The sequence below is a fragment of the Podarcis filfolensis genome (assembly GCF_964270895.1).
Source record: "Podarcis filfolensis genome assembly, chromosome: 2".
NCBI lineage: Eukaryota > Metazoa > Chordata > Lepidosauria > Squamata > Lacertidae > Podarcis > Podarcis filfolensis.
The window spans coordinates 17965538-17990298 of NC_139605.1; the positions used below are offsets into that span (position 1 = coordinate 17965538).

Consider the following 24761-nt stretch of genomic DNA (forward strand, 5'->3'; position numbering starts at 1 on the left):
GCAAGTATGTATCTAGAAACATTTTGCTGCTTCACCAATTTTGTTCAGGTTTTATTTTAAGGGTCCCAGGACCCCAGTCTTTGGACCAGTGTTTCATTTCCAACAACATGGTAAGCAGCAAATTAGATATCATTAAATGACTGACTTCCCAACCAAGCTGAAAAAGGCTCAGAATGGTGCCCGCAAAGGCACTTCCCCACCCAAAGGTGAACCGAAAGGTCACCCAAAGTGTTCAAGTGTCAAGTGTGACACTTATCTAGACTTCAAACACTAGCACAGCAAAGGCACAGGAAACAAGGAAGGCACTGCAAATAAGGTGGGGGTGGAATAAAGAGGTGGAAACTGATCACATTGGTTTGGCTATTGCATGAGGTGGATTCTTCAGAGTAGCCAAGGAGGCAGGATGGGGGCTGAGGGGGACTAGTATGGACAGTCTATAAACAGACATTGCTTCTGTCCTTCTTCATAACCTTCCATTGTATTTCCGGAAGTGGATTTCGCTGGCTCCTCCAGAACCTGCCGATATGTTTATCTAACAAATAATTTTAAGCACTGCACATTTTGCACGGAGTTTTCTCAATGCCGCCAACACGTCCCGGTTCCTCAGGCTGTATATAAAAGGGTTCGTTATGGCAGGGACCATGGTGCAAAAGGCTATGATAACCATGGACTTCTCTGGTGTGTAGGAGGACGCAGGGGTCATGTACATCAAAATGGCCGATCCGTAGAAGATCCCCACCACACACAAATGAGACAAGCAGGTCCCCAGGGCTTTATGGCCACTTCCAGAGGTGTGTGCTCTGAGGACTTGAAGGAAAATGGCTATGTAGGAAGCCAGGATGACTGAGATGGGGATGAGAAAAACTAGGAAATCCCCAAAATATGTGACTTTATTGAAGGCAGAATTGTCAGAGCAGGACAACTGAACAAGGGCTGGATAATCACACATGTAATGCTTGATCACATTGGATTTGCAGTAGGGAAGAGGCAGAACATAAACGGAAGAGGTTAGGGCCTGCACAGAAGACCAACACCAGGCCGCTACTGACAGCAGATAGCAGATTTCCCCTCTCATGAGGATTGGATATTGCAAGGGCCTGCAAATAGCCACATACCTATCATAGGACATGATAGCCAGGATCAGGCATTCTGCTCCGCCCAGTGTCAGCGTGACAGCAATCTGGATGACACACCCACAGAGTGAAGTGTCATATCTCTGGGTTACAAAATTCACTGTCATGGAAGGAACAATCGAGAGAACCTGGCAGAGGTCCATGAAGGCTAGTTGGCTGAGGAAGAAGTACATTGGCGTCTGCAGGCCAGAGTCCGTTCTCATTAGGAAAAGAAGGAGTCCGTTTCCCACCAGAGCTATTACAAACATGAAAAGCATCAGACCAAGAAAAACCCTGGGTGACCTCTGGTGCTGAAGCCCGACAAGAAGGAAAACCGTCCAGGATGTAATATTTCCTTCTCCCATTCCTCATTCATTTGCCAGGATTTCGCTTGAAAACACAAAGAAAAAGCATGTGGGAAACGCTGTTCATAATTGTAGAGTTACTGTTCATCCATTCTTTGCACAACATAAACAACAATGATAGAGCAGTTTAAAATACAGTGTGTTAGAAGAATCTCTGAGAGCTTCCAGGTGGGATTTAGTCAGCTAGTTCAGGTTGGGAATTAAAGAGGACCAACTTAGCACTGTTATGAAACAAACCCACTCTTCCCTTCACCCTAACGATGGGGAAATGCTCTTGAAAGTGCCACTTAACATTGCTCGAGGCAATGTTGTATAACCTCCCTGCAAAACAAATCAGAATGAATGCTGAGACCCGACCTGCCCGTGGACTGTCTTGCCAGAGTGGTGCATGCTCTGGATATCTCCCATTTGGACTACTGCAATGCGCTCTACGTGGGGCTACCTTTGAAGTGACCCTCCCATCAGATGTCAAGGAGATAAACAACTATCTGACTTTTAGAAGACATCTGAAGGCAACCCTGTTTAGGGAAGTTTTTAAAGTTTGCTGTTTTGTTATGTTTTTAATATTCTGTTGGGAGCCGCCCGGCGTGGCTGTGGAAACCCAACCAGATGGGTGGGGTATAAATAATAAATTATTACTATTATTACTCAACAAGTAGCAGATTTTGTAAAATCTCCTTCTGATCATTGTGCAAAGAAATCAGGAGAAATGCTCAATGGGCAGGACTTGGAAACTCTATTGTGCTCTTTTTGGTGCTTGCTAAAAACATTTTTGTTTTTGTTTAGACAAGCCTATCTGGAATGCTGCTGTGTCTTTAGTTTATTGCTGGTTTTAATTTCCTCAGTGTTTTAATGGTTTTTACTAACTATTTCACTGGTTTATTCTTTTTGTAAACCTTGTTGATTTTGGGGGGATTTTTCTTTGCAATTAAGTAGTATATAAATTTTATGAAATAAAGTTTGGTAACTATACGATGCTACCAATAATATTTTAATAACCGTGAGCCACTTAGAAGTCTAGTTTGGAATTAAGGGTTACAAAAGCATCACTAATAATAATATATGGGCAGGCACGTCAGTCTAATAGCTTGTTTCCGTGACTGCAGCTATATTCTTAGGCATGAGAAGATTTCAATAATAATAATAATAATAATAATAATAATAATAATAGTTTATTTAAACCCCACCCTTCTGGCTGGGTTTCCCCAGCCACTCTGGGCGGCTCCCAACAGATATTAAAAACATATTAAAACATCAAACATGCTACTCCATGATTATTTTACCTGGTCTGCTCCATGCTTCCTCTCCGACTGATTTCTGGCTTAACTAGGACAATTTATTAAATTAACTTCCAAACAGAAGAATACAGTACAGGTATGCATGGTAGATAAAACACACAAGCACAATTTTGATGAGATCCTGTGTATGATTGAATGATTATTTTTTAAATGTAGTGGTTTATTATTATACAGATCCATACATGTGTTATACCGCTAGGAATGGGGAAATCTCTCTTCTCCACCAACCCCCACACTCCGGCCAGCTTTAAATTCACTTCTCCCCATTTCCATTAGACTTTGTAGTTTGTTTATTTTTAAAGGCCCAGTGAAATTTCAGCAGCATTCTAATGCAAATTTCTCCCAATACCCATCTTTGTGTATACAATTTTGCCTAATGCAAACATTTCTACAAGGCAATTTCTGTTAATATAATACATTCTCACTAATATATGCATTAACTCTAGTTTATGTGTGTATGCAAACAGTATTTAACCAGAGAAGTGAATTGCAAAATTCAGATGTAGTGTGAAGTCAAAGGATGGCTGTGCTTTTGGTTTCTGAAGAGTGCGGAATAGGTAGATTTGCCTTTATGTGCAAACAGAATATAAATTCTCCCCATCCCTGCATCCTACGAGGCAATGAAAAGTCACAAAAATGGTAATGATGCAACTGAATGTACAATGCCAGGACACGAACGCACACCCTTTTTTTTTTCTGGCAGTGTTTCATTAATGAATGCATGTGAATGGGAAAGTTGGCCGGAGTGGCAGGCAAATCTAATTCCCATTTATTCTGTTTTGGAAAGAAGACTCGGTCATGTGGAACTCCCAAATCCAGGAGGAATTTTGGAAGAGTTCCTCAAAGCCCTACCAACCCTCTGTTTTAGGAGGAGAAAGAGAGTGAAGTACATGAGATTAATCCAGCCCTAATGCCCTCTTCTGAAACAGCCAATAGTTGGGATGTAAAGGTAAAGGTAAAGGGACCCCTGACCATTAGGTCCAGTTGTGGCTGACTCTGGGTTGCAGCGCTCATCTCGCTTTATTGGCCGAGGGAGCCGGCGTACAGCTTCCGCTTCATGTCGCCAGCATGACTAAGCCACTTCTGGCAAACCAGAGCACACGGAAACGCCGTTTACCTTCTAGCTGGAGCGGTAACTATTTATCTACTTGCACTTTGACATGCTTTCAAACTGCTAGGTTGGCAGGAGCTGGGACTGAACAACAGGAGCTCACCTGTCACGGGGATTCGAACTGCCAACCTTCTGATCGGCAAGCCCTAGACTCTGTGGTTTAGACCACAGCGCCACCTGCGTCCCTAGTTGAGATGTAGCCTTTCGTAAAACGGTAGTGCCCTCTCTTCCAGAGGTTGTTGTTGTAATAATAATGAATAATAATAAAATTTTATTTATATCCCGCCCTCCCCAGCCGAAGCCAGGCTCAGAGCGGCTAACAACTTTAAAATGATACAACATTCTAAAATCATTTCATTATAAAATCAATTCAAATCAGATTAATGGCAACCATTGGGCTAGAGTTCTGTGAGGATTGCCAAAGGAGGGGGTCAGGCTGTGCCTTGGCCAAAGGCCTGGTGGAACAGCTCTGTCTTGCAGGCCCTGCCGAAAGATGCCAAGTCCCGCAGGGCCCTAGTCTCTTGTGACAGAGCGTTCTACCAGATCGGGGCCACCGCCAAAAAAGCCCTGGCTCTGGTTGAGGCCAGCCTAACCTCCCTGTGGCCTGGGATCTCCAAGATGTTTTTGTTTGAAGACCGTAAGTTCCTCTGTGGGACATACCAGGAGAGGCGGTCCCGTAGGTACGAGGGTCCTAGACCGTTAAGGGCTTTAAAGGTTAAAACCAGCACCTTAAACCTGATCCACCGGGAGCCAGTGCAGCTGGTATAGCACCGGGTGAATGTGATCCCGGGAATTGTACTCCAATTTCCATCATCTCTAGACAGCATGGCCAATGTTCACGGACAATGGAAGTTTGAGCCCCTACAACTTCTGGAAGCCATCATATTGGTTAACCTTAACCCTGCCTCACTCTGACCTGCCTAGCAGCCTGTAGAGGTAAAGGTAAAGGGACCCCTCACCCTTAGGTCCAGTCGTGGCTGACTCTGGGGTTGCGGCGCTCATCTCGCTTTATTGGCCGAGGGAGCCGGCGTACAGCTTCCGGGTCATGTGGCCAGCATGACTAAGCCGCTTCTGGCGAACCAGAGCAGCGCACGGAAACGCCGTTTACCTTCCCGCCAGAGCGGTACCTATTTATCTACTTGCACTTTGGTGTGCTTTTGAACTGCTAGGTTGGCAGGAGCAGGGACTGAGCAACGGGAGCTCACCCCGTCGCGGGGATTCGAACCACTGACCTTCTGATCGGCAAGTCCTAGGCTCTGTGGTTTAACCCACAGCGCCACCCGCGTCCCATCTAGCAGCCTGTACAGGAGTATAAATGAAAGGTTGGACGAAAGAAGTAATGAATGAATGCCCCAAATGGATCATATTTCAAAGCTTTATAATGCTTTTACAGATACACAAAGCTCTGCATTCTGCCCAAACTCAGCCCAAGCATGAGAACGGAATACACTGTTCATAAGCATTCCTGTACATACATACATTTTCTGATTCAATTTGCTCTTCTATGATAGACTTTTTGTGTATAAGAAAGTGGATGTTATCATGAATGAACATTATGGAACATCACATTGCAAAAAATTGCATCCGATGGTAGTCCTTCTCCAAGTTGACCCATTGTAATTACTGGACATGATTCATTTAGGTGTGTTAATTTCAGTGGGTTTTCTCTGAGTAGGACTAAGTTGGATACCACCCAAATAAAGTATGGCCTCTGCAAAAGTTAAGAATTACATACCTGTGTTGGCTGGTGCTGTTGAGTAGGAGAGGAAAGGGTAGGCTTTAAAAAAGGAATTTAGTTGCAAATGCTCCTTTGAAACATTTTGTTGCTCCAGCTGAATTAATTAAATATTGTTCCTCATTTCTCTTTGGCTGATCAAACTATGCGCTGTGATCCAATTAAATTGGGTTACAAGTCAACTCTTCTTCTACTTCAAAAATGCTTTGCACTACATTCTTCGGGGAGGGGGGGAGACCTGTCATTTTAAATTAATGAGATACGCTGAAAATATTTTTATATTCAAAAGCAGAGGGTGGATGTCATCGCTACAGAGGTTCTTATGCCTTTGCTTCCTTTTGACATACTTAAGTTTTTGAATTCTAAACCCTAAACAAAACCAATTCATACTCCCTGAAAAAGCAACATTTCCTAACCTACATTTACAGCGAAATGTTTGCTTAGCCCCACTGGCTCCGTTTCTAGAGGCAGGAAAAATATATCTGCCTTTTAATTTTGAAACATTCAAACATTCAAATCTCTGTGGAGAAATGCTCAGCCAGCTCCAACCTGAGGGAAATTGGCCACGAGTCCAAGATTTTAATTGTTACCAAACTTTAATGCAGTTCAAAAGTGAAAACTTCTTACCACTCACAGTCTGAAATGCTGTCAATTTCCTGGACCGTATTTGATAATATTTTGTTGTATTTATTTAGTTAGTTATTGATATATAAAACCACAAAATACATAATACAGTGGTACCTCGGGTTAAGTACTTAATTCGTTCCAGAGGTCTGTACTTGACCTGAAACTGTTCTTAACCTGAAGCACCACTTTAGCTAATGGGGCCTCCTGCTGCCGCCGCGCCGCCGGAGCACAATTTCTGTTCTCATCCTGAAGCAAAGTTCCTAACCTGAGGTAATATTTCTGGGTTAGCGGATTCCGTAACCTGAAGCCTATGTAACCCGAGGTACCACTGTAAAAAACGAAAACAACTACCCCCCCAAAAAAACCAATTTTAAAAGTGCATAGGTGAGGATATTTCACCCCTCCCATTGCAAGAATCTGCTGATGTTTCAGAAAGGAGGGGGCGGATTTTGCTCATTGCTTCTTCCGCTCCAGCCTGACTTCAAAGAGGGTGTCAGAGTATTATCTGTGTATAGATAAGGTCGCTGCCTATGCAGCTGTAACACTCAGTGCAGTCCAGCGTCTCCATTTAGTCTGTAGATAGTTTGTATAGTAGCTGTAGAAAATAAAAGAAGTTATTCTACAGAAGCTGTCGTTCGAGTGATTCATGCTCTGCTGTGCTCCGCTGACTACTGGAAGTGAGTTTGGTGCTCACAGCTCTGAGCTGTGAGTCCACAGCTCTTAGAGCTGCTTCCTGCGCGGAAGATCTCTGGAAGTGCTTTTCCAGCTCGCCTGGCCCAGTCGGGGCTGAAGAGGTTGAGCCCAGACGGGGGCAGTGGCTCAAAGGCAAAGCTGACATCAGGATGTAAATTAGATCGACCAAAGGCCTGGTTTAAAAGGATCATTTTTGCCTGACACCTAAAGGTGTATAATGAAGGCCACAGGTGAACTTCCCTGGGGAGAGCATTCCGCAGATGGGGAGCCACTGCAGAGAAGGCCCCATTCTCGTCTTGCCACCCTCCGGACCTCTCAAGGAGGAGGCACATGAAGGAGGGCCTCAGAAGATGATCTCAGGGTGCGGGTAGGCTCATATGGAAAGAGGCAGTCCTTGAGGTATTGCGGTCCTGAGCCATTTAAGGCTTTATGGGTCAAAACCAACACCTTTGAATTGGGTCCAGAAACTAATTGGTAGCCAGTGCAGTCAGACCAGGATCAGTGTGATATACTCAAACCGTCTTGCTCCAGTGAGCAACCTGGCTACTGAATTCTGCACTAGCTGAAGTTTCTGAACCGTCTTCAGAGGCAGCCCTACGTATAACGCATTGCAGTAATCTAACCTTGACTGTAGCGGCAGCAAGACACGTACACGTACACGTACAGTCAATTAAAAGTTTGTTTTATTCCAGAAAAAACATGCCACTTGTCCGGAGCGCTCTGCCCCCGTGACTTATGGCTACCCTGATGATGACTGAACTAAATCCTCAGCGTTGTTCCTCTTCCTCTGGAAACTACGCGTGAAAACAAATCTCTTCCATCGTTTCTGTGATGTCAATTTCCCCTTTTCTTGTATCCCTCCTCTTCTGCGTTCTTGCATGCTGAGAGGTTTGCAAACTGGTTCGGACAAGCTATGGTCTGCTAAGTCCTGTGTTTCTCTGGGCTGTGAACTCTCCCCCTGTCCTTTCCTCTGATCTTCCCATGACAAACCTCCCTTCGTCCCCTGGGCTGCCGTCCAAGTCCGGCAGCTGCTGCTGTTCACTTCATGGCTCCAGCCTGACATTGAGGTTACCAGAGCATAGACAACAGTAGTTAGGCTATCCCTGTCCAGATAGGGGCATAATATTGAGGATGGTGATGATAATTAATGTTCCTAATTAATGAGCCAGTGTGGTGTAGTGGTTAAGAGCGGTAGACTCGTAATCTGGTGAACCGGGTTTGCATCCCCGCTCCTCCACATGCAGCTGCTGGGTGACCTTGGGCCAGTCACTCTTCTCTGAAGTCTCTCAGCCTCACTCACCTCACAGAGTGTTTGTTGTGGGGGAGGAAGGGAGAAGGAGATTGTTGGCCGCTTTGAGACTCCTTCGGGTAGTGACAAAGCGGAATATCAGATCCAAACTCTTCTTCTTCTCTTCCTACCCATCTACTGAACAACAAAACAGTGGAAGAGTCATGTGTTCCGTGCTCAGGTGTTGGGCAGTGTGAGAATAAGACTCTCCACCACCCCAAGGACTGCATTCAACTGGGCGTGGTCAAAGTGGGGGTGGCCATAGCTGGCATTCCACAAACACACCACACACCCTACAAACGCACAGCACACTTGCAATCCATGCATGTATACATTTATGGACATATCCAACACACACCACACTGACTGACTCCCACCAGTAACTTGGTTTTTCTTTTCTAAGATATTTCAACTTTTTTCAAGCCTAGTTGCCTGAGTCTATGCTAACACCACTCAACAAAGTTGGAGGTCTTATCCCCCTCTTCTTCCAGGTTTGTTTTTTTCCTTCTGGTCATCTCCTGGCATGAAATGATTTATTACCAAACAAGGACGGGCAGCTACTTAACGAAGCTATGGATAAGTTTCCACTCCATGATCCATGGACCCTAAAGATTCCAAGAACCCCGATGGATCACACCAAAGCCCCATCTCGTCCACCATCCTGTTTTCAGTGGCCACCCCAATGCATCTTGGAATCCCACAAGCCGGACATAAGGAGTTGCATGAGCCATAAGCATGTTTCTCAGATGCTGTTTATTTATCACATTTTTTACTGCTTTATGTAATAAAATATCTGCACAGTTTACATAAAAGCAACAAAAATACAACAGTAAAATTTCCTAAAAAGAAACTAAGAATATGATAAAGATGCCACACCACTGTGCATCTCAGCTAAAACAAAGCAATTACAGTGGTACCTCTGGTTGCGAACAGGATCCATTCCGGAGGCCCATTCGCAACATGAAAAGAGCGCAACCTGAAGCCCCTTATCTGCGCAGGTGCACGGCGCGATTTGGCGCTTCGGTACATGCGTGAAGCACGATTTAGTACTTCTGCTCATGCTTGAGTGGCAAAACCCAGAAGTAACCCTTTCTGGTACTTCCTGGTCGCAGCAGGACATAACCTGAAAGAACATAACATGAAGCAAACATAACATGAGGTATGACTGTACACAGAAAGTGAATTCTAAAAATGTACAAGTAGTTGCAACAAAAAAGCAAGCTCCACCCCACCCTCCTTTTTAGAAACTGACCTGCAAGTTGTTAGAAGGGCTGGTGTGTAGAACTGCTGGGCACCTGCCGGTGAAAAACTGATTCAGAGCCGTTTTGCTTCTCCTATCAGCCATTTAATTGAAGTCTTGGGACTGTTTTCCCTACAGAATGAGAGACTTTCCCTTGGATGATGGAAGCAGAGCCTGCTTTTTTTAACCAACAAAAGCTGTCTAGAATTGAGCAATATCTCCAAAACAGAGATTAAGCACCAAAGTGCCATCAAATAACAAAGACCATCTCCGTTTTCGGGAGATATTGAAATGTGGGATTCTCCCATTGCCACCTTAAGGATTCACAATGATACAGGTACACCTTTTACACCTGTAATCCAGCAGTAAAAACAAAACAGATGATTTGAGGTGGTTGTTTTGTGTTCTGTGCTAATGAAATGAGTTGCGCAAACATTTTCTCATTTGTTTATCGAGGAATGCATAGCCTACGTTTCTTTTATATAAACTAGGATTGTCCCTCCAGATACTGACAGATTGTACTTCCCATCATCCCTGGCCATTTGCTAGAAAACTGGAGGGCCACAGGTCCTTCTCCCCTGAGGTAAGTCAAGGTAGGACGGCATTTAATAGTCCTCTTCACACTTAAAATTTGTGTGTAATAGAGAATGGGGGAGGGAAGCAGGATCCTATATTTTTATTATTATTTTGTGTTTTTACATTGTAATTTCATGTTGTGAACTGTCCTCAGATTGACGGGTATAGGGCGGTATACAAATTTAATAAATAATCATCATAATAATGTGCAAATAACTTTCACACCTGCATTTGCAGGGCTCGCCTCTCACAGTTGGGAACCTCACTACATCCGGAAGATGTGAAAAGGGCTCTTGCTATTATGGCTGTAATAAATGCACCTGTCAGGGGGGGACTACTTGATTCACTGACTGTTAACTGGGACAACAGATTGCATTTCTTCTGAATCATGTTTGCTTGAATTAAATAACACCACACACTGGGCTCCTTTGTTTAGAATGGAATGAACAGTACCAATTTTTTAGAAAAAGAGGTGCCAGAACTCACCACGAACGCCTCCCTCATTCTCTTAGAATGGCAATGGCAGGTGCCAGAATGGAGTTCCAGTGAGTTCCAGCTGGGGAAAAAAGGCCCTGGGGATGACAGGCATTTACTTAATTCATAATTCCACTCAATGAGCTAGTTCACGTGCAACGCTAAGCCAAACCATGGGTCAGCGAAAGCACTAGGGCTCCCAGAGATGAGATTGCAACCACTTTGCTCCTTCCCCACTCCTCCTCCTGCCATGGTGCTGTGAGCTAAGTCATAGTTTGGTTTAGCATGCCATTCAGACCAAAGAGAGCCCAGTCTGTAGCCAAGGTTTGTTAAGTGGGTTTACAGCATGAGTCTGGGTTGGGATGCTAAGCCAAACCATGGCTTAGTTCAAAGCAGCACTGCAGCAGTAGGACTGGAGGAGGAGTAAGGTGGCTGCAATCTCCTCTCTGGAACTCCCATTGAAGACTTTACTACCCCATTGCTTCTCTTAGAAAAAGAAAGAATGACATTCAATGAAAATAGTAAGAATAAAATGGCAGCACTCAAGGACTACCTTCCCTATCATTGTCTCTCCTTGTCTCTTCAGATTCAAGCAAGCCAACTCAAGAGGTCCTGGAAAAGAACAACACAACATCTTGGTCAGAATTCATTCGTATGGGTTTTTTGAGCCAATCGAAATCACCCAGTGTCATCATGACTCTGTTTGTCATGATGTTCATCATGGTCCTCTCTGAAAACAGCCTCCTCCTCTACCTGATCCACGTGGACTCTGGCCTCCATTCCCCAATGTATTTTTTCCTTGGTCAGTTGTCTGTCATGGATATTTCTCAAACTCTCGCCATCGGCCCTAAAATGCTTGTGGACTTTTTAAGGGAGAAGAACACCATTTCACTGACTGGGTGCTCAGCCCAGATATTTTTCGTACTGCTCATGCCTAATCCTTGCAGTAATGTCCTATGACAGGTACGTGGCAATCTGCAAGCCCCTCCAATATCCGGTCCTCATGAGAAGAACTGTCTGTCTCATCCTGACCGCGGTGGTTTGGTTTTGTGCCTTAGGTGCCTTGGGACCCAGCATGTACATGCGGCTACTCCACTTGCACAAGGATGGTGATGTAAGAGGCAACGATGACTGAGATAGGGAGGAGAAGTATGACCACATCATCAAAATACACCAGTTTTTCAAAGGCAGAGGTGTCGGCACAGGACAACTTCAGTAAAGCTGGGAAATCACAAACATAATGCTCAATCACATTTGACCCACAGTAAGGCAGAGACTGGACAAAGATCGCAATGGGCATGATGGAAAGCGTTGACAAAGACCAGATCCCAGCCGTCAATATGAGGCAGGTTGTTCTCCGCATGAGGATGGGGTACTGCAAGGGCCTGCAGATGGCCACGTACCTGTCGTAAGACATGGCGGCCAGGACCAGGCATTCTGCGCCTCCCCCGGTCAATGTGAGGAAAATCTGTGCCACACAACCGCCGAGCGAGATGGTGTTTCTGTGAGCTAAAAAGTTTGCAGACATTTTAGGGACAATAACGAGGATTTGGCCCAGATCTATGCAGGCCAGTTGGCTGAGGAAAAAATACATTGGGGCGTGAAGGGAGGAGTCTCTTTGGATTAGGATCAGGAGGAGACCATTTCCCAGCAAAGCAACAAAAACCATGAGAAGAATTGCACCAAAGAAGACGTTGGGTGTCCTCAGACGCACAAGGCCCACAAGAAGAAACTCTGTCCATGATGTGGCATCCTCATTTCCCATGATCCCTTTGACCTGAAGACAAAAGGGCAACGTTTGTGAAGAAGGAAATAGCCACACCCAACAAACAAAACAGAAAACCTTCAAGCTTTGGCCAATGCTTTAGCTACATGGCTATTAAAAGAAAAGCTCAAAGAAGTCCATACAATGTTAATTTGACTATTAATGTTCTGTAACAACAAAAAAGAGAATTGGTGCTGTTGGAATTCCACAGGTACCAAGACAGGAGATGTGATTCAGGCAGTGTCTGTTGACCCAGAGTTCTCCTATGGGTGCAGCTCTGAGGCATATGGCCAAGAAGCTCTGGTCTGGACTCAAAGCCAGTGATGGGATTGGTAGAGTGGAAAGTAGGGAGATGGAGGGTAGCAGAACCAGAGTCAATGATAGGCAGAGCCAACTCGTTCTCATTCTGTCCCCATCTCCCTCCTCTCTGGTGAATTTCACAAGGACAACACAGAGCCTAAAGAGCAGGATGTTGCCACTGGCCTGGAAGAAGTAGCAAAACTGGCAGGTTGGATCTGACTGAGGACTGACTGAGGTTGACAGAGCAGCCCTCATGAACCAGCCTCCACACAACATATGCATGAAGCTATTGTGTGTACAAGTTCTGTGTGGTACCTTTTAGGCTCCACTCCCATCTGGGGACCATCCCCAAGGAATTTAGTGGGGCTTACTTCTGAGTAATGTGTGGCTATTGTGACATTACCTGTCACACTACAAACTGTGACAGGAGGGACTGCTTCTAAGCCAAGGTTAGACAAGGTTCTAAACCACAGAGCCTAGGGCTTGCTGATCAGAAGGTCGGTGGTTCAAATCCCCACGACGGAGTGAGCTCCCGTTGCTCAGTCCCTGCTCCTGCCCACTTAGCAGTTCGAAAGCACATCAAAGTAAAAGCAGATAAATAGGTACCGCTCTGGCGGGGAGGTAAATGGCGTTTCCGTGCACTGCTCTGGTTCGCCAGAAGCGGCTTAGTCATGCTGGCCACATGACCCGGAAGCTGTACGCCGGCTCCCTCGGCCAATAAAGCAAGATGAGCACCGCAACCCCAGAGTCGGCCACGACTGGACCTAATGGTCAGGGCTCCCTTCACCTTTACCTTACTTCTGAGTAATGTGTGGCTATTGTGACATTACCTGTCACACTACAAACTGCTTCTAAGGAGGGACTGCTTCTAAGCCACGGTTAGACACTTTTTGGTTTAGTTAGGCACTAAATACTTATACAACAGCAGTGTTTTTGTGACCACGCCTTTGACCACACCCATGTGACCTCCTCGGTCCCACCTTCTTAACTTCCAGTAACAATAGTGTTATGTACTGAGTTGAATAGGATCCAAACTGCAGCAGTCTGATTGGTCCTAGAACAATAGGATTCAAAAGGCAGCAGTCTGATTGGTCCTAGAACAATAGGATTCAGAATGCAGCAGTCTGATTGGTCCTAGAACAATGCAGCAGTATGATTGGTTGGCAGGAACCACCTAATCATGCTCCAGATAGAAGTGAATCCACAACCTGATTGGCTTACAGTAGAATTCCGGAATTAGCCAATCATGTGCAACCCATTGTGTAAATAATGTATATAAAGCAGATACCTGGAGGGGACTTTCATTCATTCCTCCTCACCACTATGAGCTGAATAAAGAGCATGAAATCACTTTGCGACTCTGAGTATATTTCACTGGCGACGAGGATGGGATCCCGCTGAGCTGACTGCCACACACAGCACCGCAGCACCGCCACCTGCCGCACCGCTGCCTCGCACCGTGTATCCAGGCTTCAGCTCCGGGACGCAAGGAACTCAGAATGGCAACCGACAACAGCTTCTCACCGTTCAACCCAGCATCTGGAGACTGGGAAGCGTACGCCTCCCGTTTCACCTTCCTCCTAGAAGCCAAAGGGGTCACCGATGAAGAAGACGCCAAGAAGAGGGCAATATTCTTCAGCGTCTGCGGAGAGGAGACGTTTGAAATCGCCCGGGCTCTCCTTGCACCTGAAGACGTTGCTACTGTTCCATACAAAACAATAATGGAACAGCTGAAGGGGCACTTTTCGCCGCAGCCCTCAGTGGTGGCTCGTCGAAATGCCTTCTACGCAAAGCGGCAAGCCCCTGGGGAAACCATAACTGGGTTTGTGACCTCTCTCCGCCAAGCTGCCCGGTTCTGCAACTTCTCAGAGCTGGAGAACATGCTTCGTGACCGCCTCGTCGGTGGCCTGAAGGATGAGAAGCTGCAACGACGCCTCTACGCTAAGAAGAACCTAACGTTCCAAGTTGCTCTGGAGGAGGCCCTGGCAACGGAAGCTGCCGAGAGGTCGACGCAAGAGGCACGGCCGAGCCAGCCGTCCCAACCGAGGGTCCACCACGAAGACCTCACCGACGACTCGGGACCCAACAGGGAGGAGGTGCACCGAGTACAGCAGCGCACTCAAGCAGCCCACATACCACAGCTGCCTCGACGAGAAGGAGGGAACTGCGCAAGCTGTGGAGAAAGTCACGAGAGGAGGACCTGCCGTTTCCGCAACGCAGAGTGCAGGCAGTGCAGAAAATTGGGACACATCGCCCGGGTGTGTCGGGCTCGGCCCACCCGACGCCAGGCATCAGATGATCAATCCAAGAGCCCCAGGTCCCGGGGCCCAACGCACCAAGGCAACTCGACGGAGCTCACGGACTTCCAGGTATACCAGTTGCCCCACCCCAACGTAGAGAAAATTTATGTAGAGGTACAGATAGAGGGGGCCCCATGCCGCATGGAGCTTGACACGGGTTCAACTCTATCCATAATCTCGGCAAGGACCTTAAGGAAACTGTGTCCTACTGGGGGTCCCAAACTCAGGCCGGCCCCATTCACCCTCCGGGACTTCCAGAAACGTAAGGTCCCCACAATGGGGGTGGGGACCTTCAGGGTGCAATACCGAGGGCGGACGCGGCAACTGGACTTGCTTGTGGTCAAGGGCCCCTACATTAGCTTACTGGGATTGGCATGGTTTGGACCACTGGGGCTAGCCGTCACCGGGGTGAACCACACTACCTTACAAGTGGACGTGGATGCCATATGCAAGGAATTTCCAGGGGTTTTCGATGGGAAATTGGGACAGTATACGGGCCCCCCCATTGCTCTACAGCTTGACCCCGCTGTACGACCGGTCAGGCTCAAAGCCCGCCGGGTCCCGTTCGCCCTGAAACCCCGTATAGACGAGGAATTGGACCGACTCGTGGAGCAAGGAGTGCTGGAGCCGGTGCCTAATGCCCCCTGGGAAACCCCAATCGTCACACCCGTCAAGCCTAATGGTTCGGTCCGCATCTGCGCAGACTACAAATGTACCATAAACAAGGCCCTCACGGCCCATGCATACCCAGTGCCAGTGGTCAGCCATGTCCTTGCTACCCTGGCTGGGTCGAAAATTTTTGGCAAGCTGGACCTGGCCCAAGCATATCAACAGCTGCCAGTAGATGAGGCCACAGCAGAGGCACAGACAATTGTTTTTTTTTTTTATTAATATTTATTGGTATTTTCGAGAAACACACAACAAACAAAAAACAAAAAATTTAACAAAACAAAAACAATACAAAAATGCACATTCAAAACTAAACAGAAAAATAGAAAAAACACATATAGTTTCTATTACTTATTTTCCTCAACCTTATTTCTCAGACCTCCTCACACCTCCCCTTCTTGTATTCCAATTTAAATTGTCAATTCAGCAAGTCCTCAACTTATTTCTTCACCTTAACTTAAACATTTATTCTAGCATACTATTATTTTACTTTACTTCTTTTTTCCATTTCCTCAATTTATTTTTAAACCTTATTTTCAATTAACTTAAAAAAGAAAAAACCAATTTCACCTTATTAAGATTACACATCAATACTTATACCTCATTCACTTATTCTTAAACCTTTTTCCTAAAGTCGATCAAAATTTCCCTTCCACGGTTTACCCAATTTCCTTGCCACTAACAAAATATAAAATAAACAAAGCAATGCAAATTATCCTTATGTACCCTTTGGATTCCCAACCTCCACCCACCCTTCTCCCGGTTCCAGTCCCCAACCAATATCTATCAGTCTTTATATTATTTATTTAGCCTGGAGATCTCAGGTCCGAGGCCCTTATGTCTCTCTCAGTTCCTTTCTGCCGGTCTCTTTGATAAACCTTGATGTTAAGCCCCAGGTCTCGGAGGGGCACCGGCCCAACAGAATCGATGTTGCTTCTAGCCAATCCTCCATGCTTAAAAGCAAAGCCTATGGGGTAGTCCAACTCTTGTTTCAAATTTCTTTCAAATCCAAATGCCCCCACAGCTCCAGCTTCCACCTTCCACAAATTTGTAATCCTCAAGTCTTCAGATCTCCTCCAAAGAGGATCTCTCCATTTTCCAAACTCCCAATCAAACCAGGCTTTCCGCATCCAATTTTTATTGCCCTTTTTTATCATCATGTCAGGCCTCATATTGTAGTTCTCTTTTAACTCCTGCAAACCTCCAGCTCCTCCTTCGTTTCCTTCAAAAACAACATATTGCTCCATCGTGTCTACACTTTCAATTTCATTTATTTGTTCAGTTGAATAGACTTCCTGTTTCAAGTCCTTATCAGACTCCAAGCTGTTGTTTACTGTCCAGTGTAATAGCGATACCTCCGTAGACAAAGCATCGTATTCATCTTGTAAGTTTCCCAAGAGAACCAGCGCTCTGTCCAATTCTGCTTGGAATTTAGACACTCCAGCCATTTTTGTAGTGTAGTATCCTTGTTACCCCTCTAGGGGGATTTAATTCCTTAATCTTCCTTTCAGCTCAAAGCCAAAAGTCCAGTTATTTTGTATCAACCTTATTTTCAACAAGTTATACGAATAAACCAGCAAAAACAGCCAAAACAATGTTCTCTATTTCCAGCTGACAACTAGCTGACTAGCAGCTCACTTGACAGCTGTCAAAATCTTCCATGCAACAGGCTTTCTCATCGGACGTTCCCGGGTCTAGGGGGGGGGTGTAGTTTCAGCTCCCAAAATTCTTTTTATCCTCCAGAATATCTTCTTATAATGTCAAAACCGTGAGGTCAAGATCCTTTGTTAGAAAAAAAAAACAAAAAACAGATTCTCTCGACCTTAGCTGCCCAGTCCTTTGCTTTAAATTGTTTACAAAGAGGGGGGGGTGACTTCCTTTTTAGCCCCTTCCCGCTCGTTCCAAATCCGAAATAAAAAAAAATTTTTTTTTTTAAAGTTCCAATCTCCGTATTACTCACGGGTTGATGTTTTAGAATCCAATCGATCTTAGAAGAAGTTGGCGCTCTCTGTCAATGGCTTGCGGCTTCACTCCGTAGGCGAGGGAGTACTCTCAGCACCACGCCTCACCCTGCCTCCGTTCCGAAGCCTTTAAAAAGGCTCCGTCGCGGATTGGGGGGGCGCAAATGGTGCCCGCCGAGTCTCTGTGTTCACAGGCATCCGCGCCTGTGATTTTAAGGGTCTCCGCTTCGCCGCAGCGGCCAGACCCAGACGCTACGGAGCCGATTCCCTCCGGAGCTCGGAGGGAATCCGCCATTAAACAATGGCACCAACCCGGAAGTCCCAGAGGCACAGACAATTGTGACTCACAGAGGAGCGTTCAGGGTAAAGCGGCTGCAATTCGGTGTCAGCGTGGCACCAGGCATATTCCAGAATCTAATGGACTCTCTCCTTAAAGGGATTCCTGGTGTCACCCCCTTCTTCGATGATGTGTTGATTGCCGGGCCCACACCCGAGGAGTTTGAGGACCGCCTCCGCACCGTTCTGCACCGTTTCCAGACGGCGGGTCTCAAGGTGAAGCGGGAAAAATGTCTACTAGGAGTGCCTCAGGTGGACTTTCTGGGATTTATGGTGGACGCAGAAGGGGTCCACCCGACTGGGGACAAGGTACGGGCCATTTGTGATGCCCCAGCGCCCAAGAACAAGACTGAACTTCAGGCCTTCTTGGGACTATTGAATTTTTACCATTCCTTCCTTCCCCACAAGGCGGCGGTAGCGGAGCCCCTACACAGACTCCTGGACAAGCGGGCCCCTTGGGTGTGGGGCCAGCGCCAGGAGGCCGCATTCCAGGCAGTCAAGGACTTGCTTGTCTCAAACTCGGTCTTGGCACACTTCGACGAGAGGCTGCCGGTGGTGCTAGCATGCGACGCCTCACCCTATGGCATTGGCGCTGTCCTGGGACACCAACTCCCGGATGGAAGAGAGATACCGGTGGCATACTTTTCCCAGACACTCAACGCAACCGAGCGGAACTACTCGCAAATCGACAAGGAGGGTCTGGCAATCGTGAAGGGAGTAAAAAAATTCCATGATTTCTTGTACGGGCGGCCCTTCACCGTGGTGACTGACCACAAGCCGTTGCTTGGCTTGTTTGCCCCCGAAAAGCAGACCCCCCAAGTGCTGTCTCCTCGTGTCCTCAGGTGGTCAATTTTCCTTGCCAGCTACCAGTATGCACTGATTCACCGCCCTGGGAAGGTGATGGGCCATGCGGACGCCCTCAGCAGGCTACCACTACCGGAAACAGGCCCCGACCCAGCACCTGCACAAGAGGTTATGAGCCTGGAGCTGCTTCCCGACCGCCCCATTCAGGCACAAGAAGTTGCACACCATTCCAAGAAAGATAGGGTCATCTCCCGGGTCCTGGACTGGGTGTGGAGGGGATGGCCCAGCAGCAGCCCCGGGCCAGAATTCGCCGGCTACGCAACCCGCAAACATGAACTGTCGGCCCACAAGGGGTGCCTGTTATGGGGAAGCAGGGTCGTTGTTCCCCAGCCCCTCCGCAAAAGGGTCCTCACAGCCCTACACGAGACACACCCAGGGGTAGTAAGAATGAAGGCCCTTGCCAGGAGTTATGTGTGGTGGCCGGGGATCGACGGAGAGATAGAGGCCTGGGTCAAACACTGCCAGGCCTGCCAAGAATCCCGCCCAGATCCCCCAAGGGCCCCAGTCCAGTCCTGGGAGTCCGCCCGAGCACCATGGTCACGCCTGCATGTGGACTTCGCTGGCCCCTTTCAGGGGAAAACATTCTTCATAGTGGTGGACTCCTACACCAAATGGCTGGAAGTCGCACTGGTACCGTCCACTTCTACATCCGCAGCCATCCGGGTACTACGCAGGCTGTTTGCAACCCACGGGCTCCCTGACACTCTCGTCTCAGACAACGGGACTGCATTTACGTCAGGAGAATTCCAAACCTTCACAGCGCAGAACGCCATCCGCCACATCCGTTCGGCGCCATTCCACCCTGCCACCAATGGCCAAGCAGAACGCATGGTGCGGACCACCAAGGACACCCTTCGCCGCATGACGCAAGGGGATTGGGAGTACCGCCTGGCCACATTCCTTCTAGCACAGCACAGCACCCCCAGCTCAACGACTGGCCGGAGCCCCGCTGAACTACTAATGGGTCGGCGCCTTGCAATTAGATTGGACCGCCTTCACCCCGATAGAGCTCAGGATGAGGTAGTGGTGGGGGAAGGCAGGAACCCCCGGACCTTCAAGGCCCAGGACCCAGTGTACGCAAAGAATTTTGGGGCAGGCCCTGCATGGGTACCCGCCACAGTCACCAGGGTCACTGGCCCCGTGTCGTACGAGGTGCTAACAGATGGGGGGCAATGCTGGCGCCGCCACTGCGACCAGATACGGCGACGATTCCCGGGAGAAAACCAGGAGGAGGAGGACAGGTCAGAGGAGTCCCAAGGGAACAGTGGGGCAGTGAGGCCCATAGAGCAGCAGGGGCAAGCAGGAGAGGCAGAATCAGTAAATACAGAGAGGACCCGTGAGGCCGAAAGGACACCGGAACCAGAACCACGACTGAGCGAGCCGGTTGCGCCAGACCATACAGCCCCATCACAGCCAGCATCCTTGGAACACGAGCCAGAACCTGAACCCCGGACCAGGGAACACCCCAGGCCGCAACGCACACGTAGGCCACCGGCGTACCTTGAGGACTATGAATGCAACCTCCCGGGCAGGACTGGAACTTAGAGGGGAGGGGTGTTATGTACTGAGTTGAATAGGATCCAAACTGCAGCAGTCTGATTGGTCCTAGAACAATAGGATTCAAAAGGCAGCAGTCTGATTGGTCCTAGAACAATAGGATTCAGAATGCAGCAGTCTGATTGGTCCTAGAACAATGCAGCAGTATGATTGGTTGGCAGGAACCACCCAATCATGCTCCAGATAGAAGTGAATCCACAACCTGATTGGCTTACAGTAGAATTCCGGAATTAGCCAATCATGTGCAACCCATTGTGTAAATAATGTATATAAAGCAGATACCTGGAGGGGACTTTCATTCATTCCTCCTCACCACTATGAGCTGAATAAAGAGCATGAAATCACTTTGCGACTCTGAGTATATTTCAAATAGTTCCCTGGGAGACATTCAAAATGTAGTTTTTAAATAAATAAATATTATATTTTTCCTACATGGTGGGAGGAAATGATGTCTTCATTTAGGAAAAGCATCCTAAATATGCTTTAAGTATCTGTGAGTGTCTTCAGTGTTTCCTTTAAAGTGTGTATTTTGTGTGTCTTGAATGCTGCTTGTACTGCTCTCTTTCTCTAGCTCTAGCTACTTCTTCAGTCCTCATGGTCCCCTTCCAACTCTACAGTTCTGTGGTTCTATTCATACCCTATGATTCAAGGGGAAAGAATACATGGAATCTCACCATCCCATTAAGAGTGCCCTTCATTCCAGTTCTTTCATGGGCCAGCCATCCCACCTCCTCCCAAACCCATGCAAAAGCACTTTCCTTGGCACAATCCAGAAAACTAATCCATGCTCACCTAAGGATGTGAAGAAATACATCTCTGCAGATCAGCTAACACAACCACTCTGCATGTGGACCGGCTGTTGTAGCTTATTGAGCAGGTGCAATTTTGGCAGGTCAAAGGTCTCCAATTCTGCTGTGGCACATTTTTAGTGTGGCAAGATGTCAGGAAGCATGTCTGCAAGGACCTTTCCAAAGTTGGAAAGCAGAATAGCCTGGGCTGCACTTGTTTTGATTAGTGTTGACTTTTTCTGCCTTAAGCTGAACTGCCCAGTGCACCTGGTGACTGAACTATCCTCCCTTATTTGCCATGAGCATAAGCTTTCTCCACATATGATGGTGGTGGGATTTCACAGGTTGTGCACATGATGGGTGGTTCAGATGACCTGCTCACTGTGTGCAACATGCTACATGGGGTGGGATGAGGAGTGAGAAATGACCATGCTCAAAGCCACCCAACATGTGGCAAGTAGCAGTAATAGGACCATTTTCTGGCTGGGAGGTAGATTCCTACTTCAGCCACCTCAGCCCCTCTTTACTGCACCTGCTGTTGTGCCTGGGACTAGAAAACTGCTACCTGTTGAGGTGCCAGAAGGTGAAGCCAGCCAGCCTCACCCTGGAAACCAGTTGTTTCTGGACACCCTTGTGTTTGTGGTGGGAGCACATATTCAAGTCATGAATGTGTAATGCGTTGTTTGTGGTGCACCTTTGCTGTTGCTGTTTTGTATTCTTATAACTGTGAGGTTTAAAGACTGTCTCAAGGCAAATCTAAAAAAAAATTAGTATAAACACCGGCAACTGGGAAACACTGGCCTGCAAGCGCTCCAATTGGAGAGCAGCCTTTACTAAAGGTGTCATGGGCTTTGAAGACACTCAAACTCAGGACGAAAGGGAGAAATGTGCTAAGAGGAAGGCACTTTTGGCAAACCCTCACCATGATCAACTCCTGCCCGGAAACCAATGTCCTCGCTGTGGAAGGATGTGTGGATCCAGAATTGGCCTCCACAGTCACTTACGGACTCATTGTGTTTATGGAAGACAATCTTACTCGGCTACAAGTGATCGCCAAAGAAGAAGGTTCTTATTGATTGATCGTATTGCACTTTGGTTTAGCATTTTTCCCCATTTTCTATTTGTCTGTTCACTGCCTTGGGGGCCTTGGCCAAAGAGTGGTATGGATATAAATTGATGATGTTGTTCGTGATGACGACACTGCATGTTGGCTGCACTAAGGTACCTGCATCTCTGAAACATTAAGTACCCATCTGGTCCATTTCTTACGAATTGGAGAATGGCTGTGGGTTTTTCCAGTCTGTGGCTAGATCTCATGCTTCAAGGCTGAATCTTGTTGAGCATCACTTATTTTGGATCTGCCTGCTATTAGGCATGGTGTTGATTCTACTTTATTTCTCATTCACTGCCAACCCAGGACCTAGGCAGCCATTTTTTTTCTAGTGTTGGGAAATGCTTATAAAATCTGTACTATCAAGAGCCATCGCTCAATAAAAGCCTCACCAAAGCAAAAACAAAGCCACTTACCTTCATGTGCACATTTCTGGATATATAGAAGAGACAGGAGCTCACCCTATCACGCAGATTTGAACTGCCGACCTTCTGATCAGCAAGCACAAGAGGCTCAGCGGTTTAGACCACAGCACCATCACTTTATCCCAGCTTCTGCCAACCTAGCAGTACAAAAGCACACCAGTGCAAGTAGATAAATAGGTACCGCTGTGGCAGGAAGGTAAACAGTATTTCCATGCTCTCTGGCACTCGTCACGGTGTTCTGTTGTGCCAGAAGCAGTTTAGTCATGCTGGCCACATGATCTGGAAAGCTGTTTGTGGACAAACGCTGGCTCCCTCGGCTTGAAAGCGAGATGAGTTCCGCACCCCACAGTCACCTTTGACTGGACTTAACCATCCAGGGGTCCTTTACCTTTTTACCTTTTACCTTACCATATAGAAAAGACTTTGGAGGACATTTTGGATGGAGGAGGCAACAACAACAGCTCTAAATAAAATCTATGAGAAAGCTATACCGATTAATAGAAATACCTCGTAACATCAGGTATCCTGATTTACTGAAATGAGGATGCTCTTCAAAATAGCAGCATCTCAGTTCTGGAAGCCCTAAGTTGTGTCATCTTAGTTTGTTTTGTTTTGTTTTGTTTTTACCCATGATGATTTCAGCCTCTGTCTCAGGGGCTAGGGCTGCAGAGTTCTTCAGAATGCACCAGTTTTAGTTCTCTTGGCAGCATGGTGAAAATCACCTGAGGAAGAACTAAAGAGCAATATTTGCATTCCTCAGGCACTTCAAAGTTTAAAATATCTAGTAAAGTATTCTTGGTGACTTTTGACCTTAGGGAAATTGGTCCCAAGTCCTTAATTAAGAAGTTGTTGATGGAAACATTGCTCTAAGGAATTCTGTAAGCTATGTGATTGCAGTTCTCCCCATTGATGTTTATGTAGAATCCTCTACATTTACCTTTTCGTTTCCAGATCATGAACCTGAAGTGGTATTTGTGCATTTGCTGTGTTACCCAGGGGTACCCTTCATTTCTGGCCATCCTCAAACTGACCTGTCCTTTTGAACCTATTGATTTGGTTGCCTCACCTCAAGAAGGATATTGTAGAGTTGGAAAAGTTTCAGAAAGGGCAACCGAAGTGATTAAGGGGCTGGAGCAACTCCCTGGTGAGGAAAAGTTGCAGAATTTGAGACTTTTTAGTTTAGAGAAAAGGCAAGTAAGAGATGACATGGTGGAAATTTATAAAATTATTAGGCATGACGTTAAATATATACACATATTTTTTACATATGTCCTGACTCCACACAAAAGATTCCATTCCTCTAAAGAGTGTATGTTGGTCTATCCAGGTTTGTTGGACTTCATCACCCATCATTCCTGACCCAGCTGGCTGAAGCTGATGGGAGTTGGAGTCTAACAACATCTAGAAGGCTACAGGTTCCCCACATCCCATCTGGAAAGTAGTTAATGTTCTTACCAATCTACTCATATTCCAAAAACCATGCAAATTGCCAAAAGAATTTTTTTTTGGGGGGGGTGGGTTATAGGGACAGAACTACCCAAACTGTATAGAAATTTATTCATGTATGCAACTATAGTGGCAAGAATGTTATTTGCCCAAAAATGGAAAAAAGAAGAAGTCCCAGTGAAAGAAGAATGGATAAAAAAACTTATGGAATACGCAGAAATGGTGAAATTTACCAGAAAAATAAGAAATCAAAATAACAAACTTTTTATGAAAGAATGGAAATGGTTTATTGAATATTTTCAAACAAACTGTAAACAGATAAGAACATTGGCAGGACTATTGTACTGTAATAACCTGCAGTTTTATACGTTTAAAGTAGATGAGTAAATGATTACCATATTTTTCGCTCTATAAGACGCACCAGACCACAAGACGCACCTAGTTTGTGGAGGAGGAAAACAAGAGGGGAAAAAATTCTGAATCTCAGAAGCCAGAACAGCAAGAGGGATCGCTGCGCAGTGAAAGCAGCAATCCCTCTTGCTGTTCTGGCTTCTGGGATAGCTGCGCAGCCTGCATTCGCTCCATAAGACGCACACACATTTCCCCTTACTTTTTAGGAGGCAAAAAGTGAGTCTTATAGAGCAAAAAATACTGTAAGTTAATTTGGAATATGCAGAAAATAAAAAAAATAAATTTAAGGAACCGCAGAAAGAGGGGGAA

At 46.5% G+C, this 24761-nt stretch overlaps 4 protein-coding genes across 4 annotated transcripts in view; all 4 read right to left on the reverse strand.

Moving 5' to 3' along the window:
* The window catches only part of LOC310758203 (olfactory receptor 2V1-like), a gene marked incomplete at its 3' end in the record, with an annotated part of 192923 nt that overhangs the window by 161903 nt on the left and 6259 nt on the right, over positions 1 to 24761 (reverse strand). The gene's annotated exons all lie outside the window — the stretch shown is intronic.
* Positions 1 to 24761, reverse strand: part of LOC310757133 (olfactory receptor 2D3-like) — a 181528-nt gene that overhangs the window by 156336 nt on the left and 431 nt on the right. The window contains exons 2-3 of the mRNA XM_083602330.1: positions 23662 to 23736; positions 22587 to 22732 (exon numbers count right to left, since the gene is read on the reverse strand). The gene's annotated coding sequence lies outside the window, so the exon portion shown is untranslated. The remainder of the gene's footprint in view (positions 1 to 22586; positions 22733 to 23661; positions 23737 to 24761) is intronic.
* The window catches only part of LOC310757281 (galectin-1-like), a 36540-nt gene that overhangs the window by 11391 nt on the left and 388 nt on the right, over positions 1 to 24761 (reverse strand). The window lies entirely within an intron of this gene.
* On the reverse strand, positions 533 to 22054 carry LOC310758126 (olfactory receptor 2AG2-like; the record flags this gene model as incomplete). The annotated part of the gene is made up of 3 exons (XM_083604061.1): positions 20704 to 22054; positions 11611 to 12296; positions 533 to 800 (listed from the first exon to the last, which is right to left on the reverse strand). Exons 1-3 carry the CDS (start codon positions 20740 to 20742, stop codon positions 533 to 535), a joined length of 993 nt encoding a protein of 330 aa, XP_083460187.1. The 5' UTR covers positions 20743 to 22054.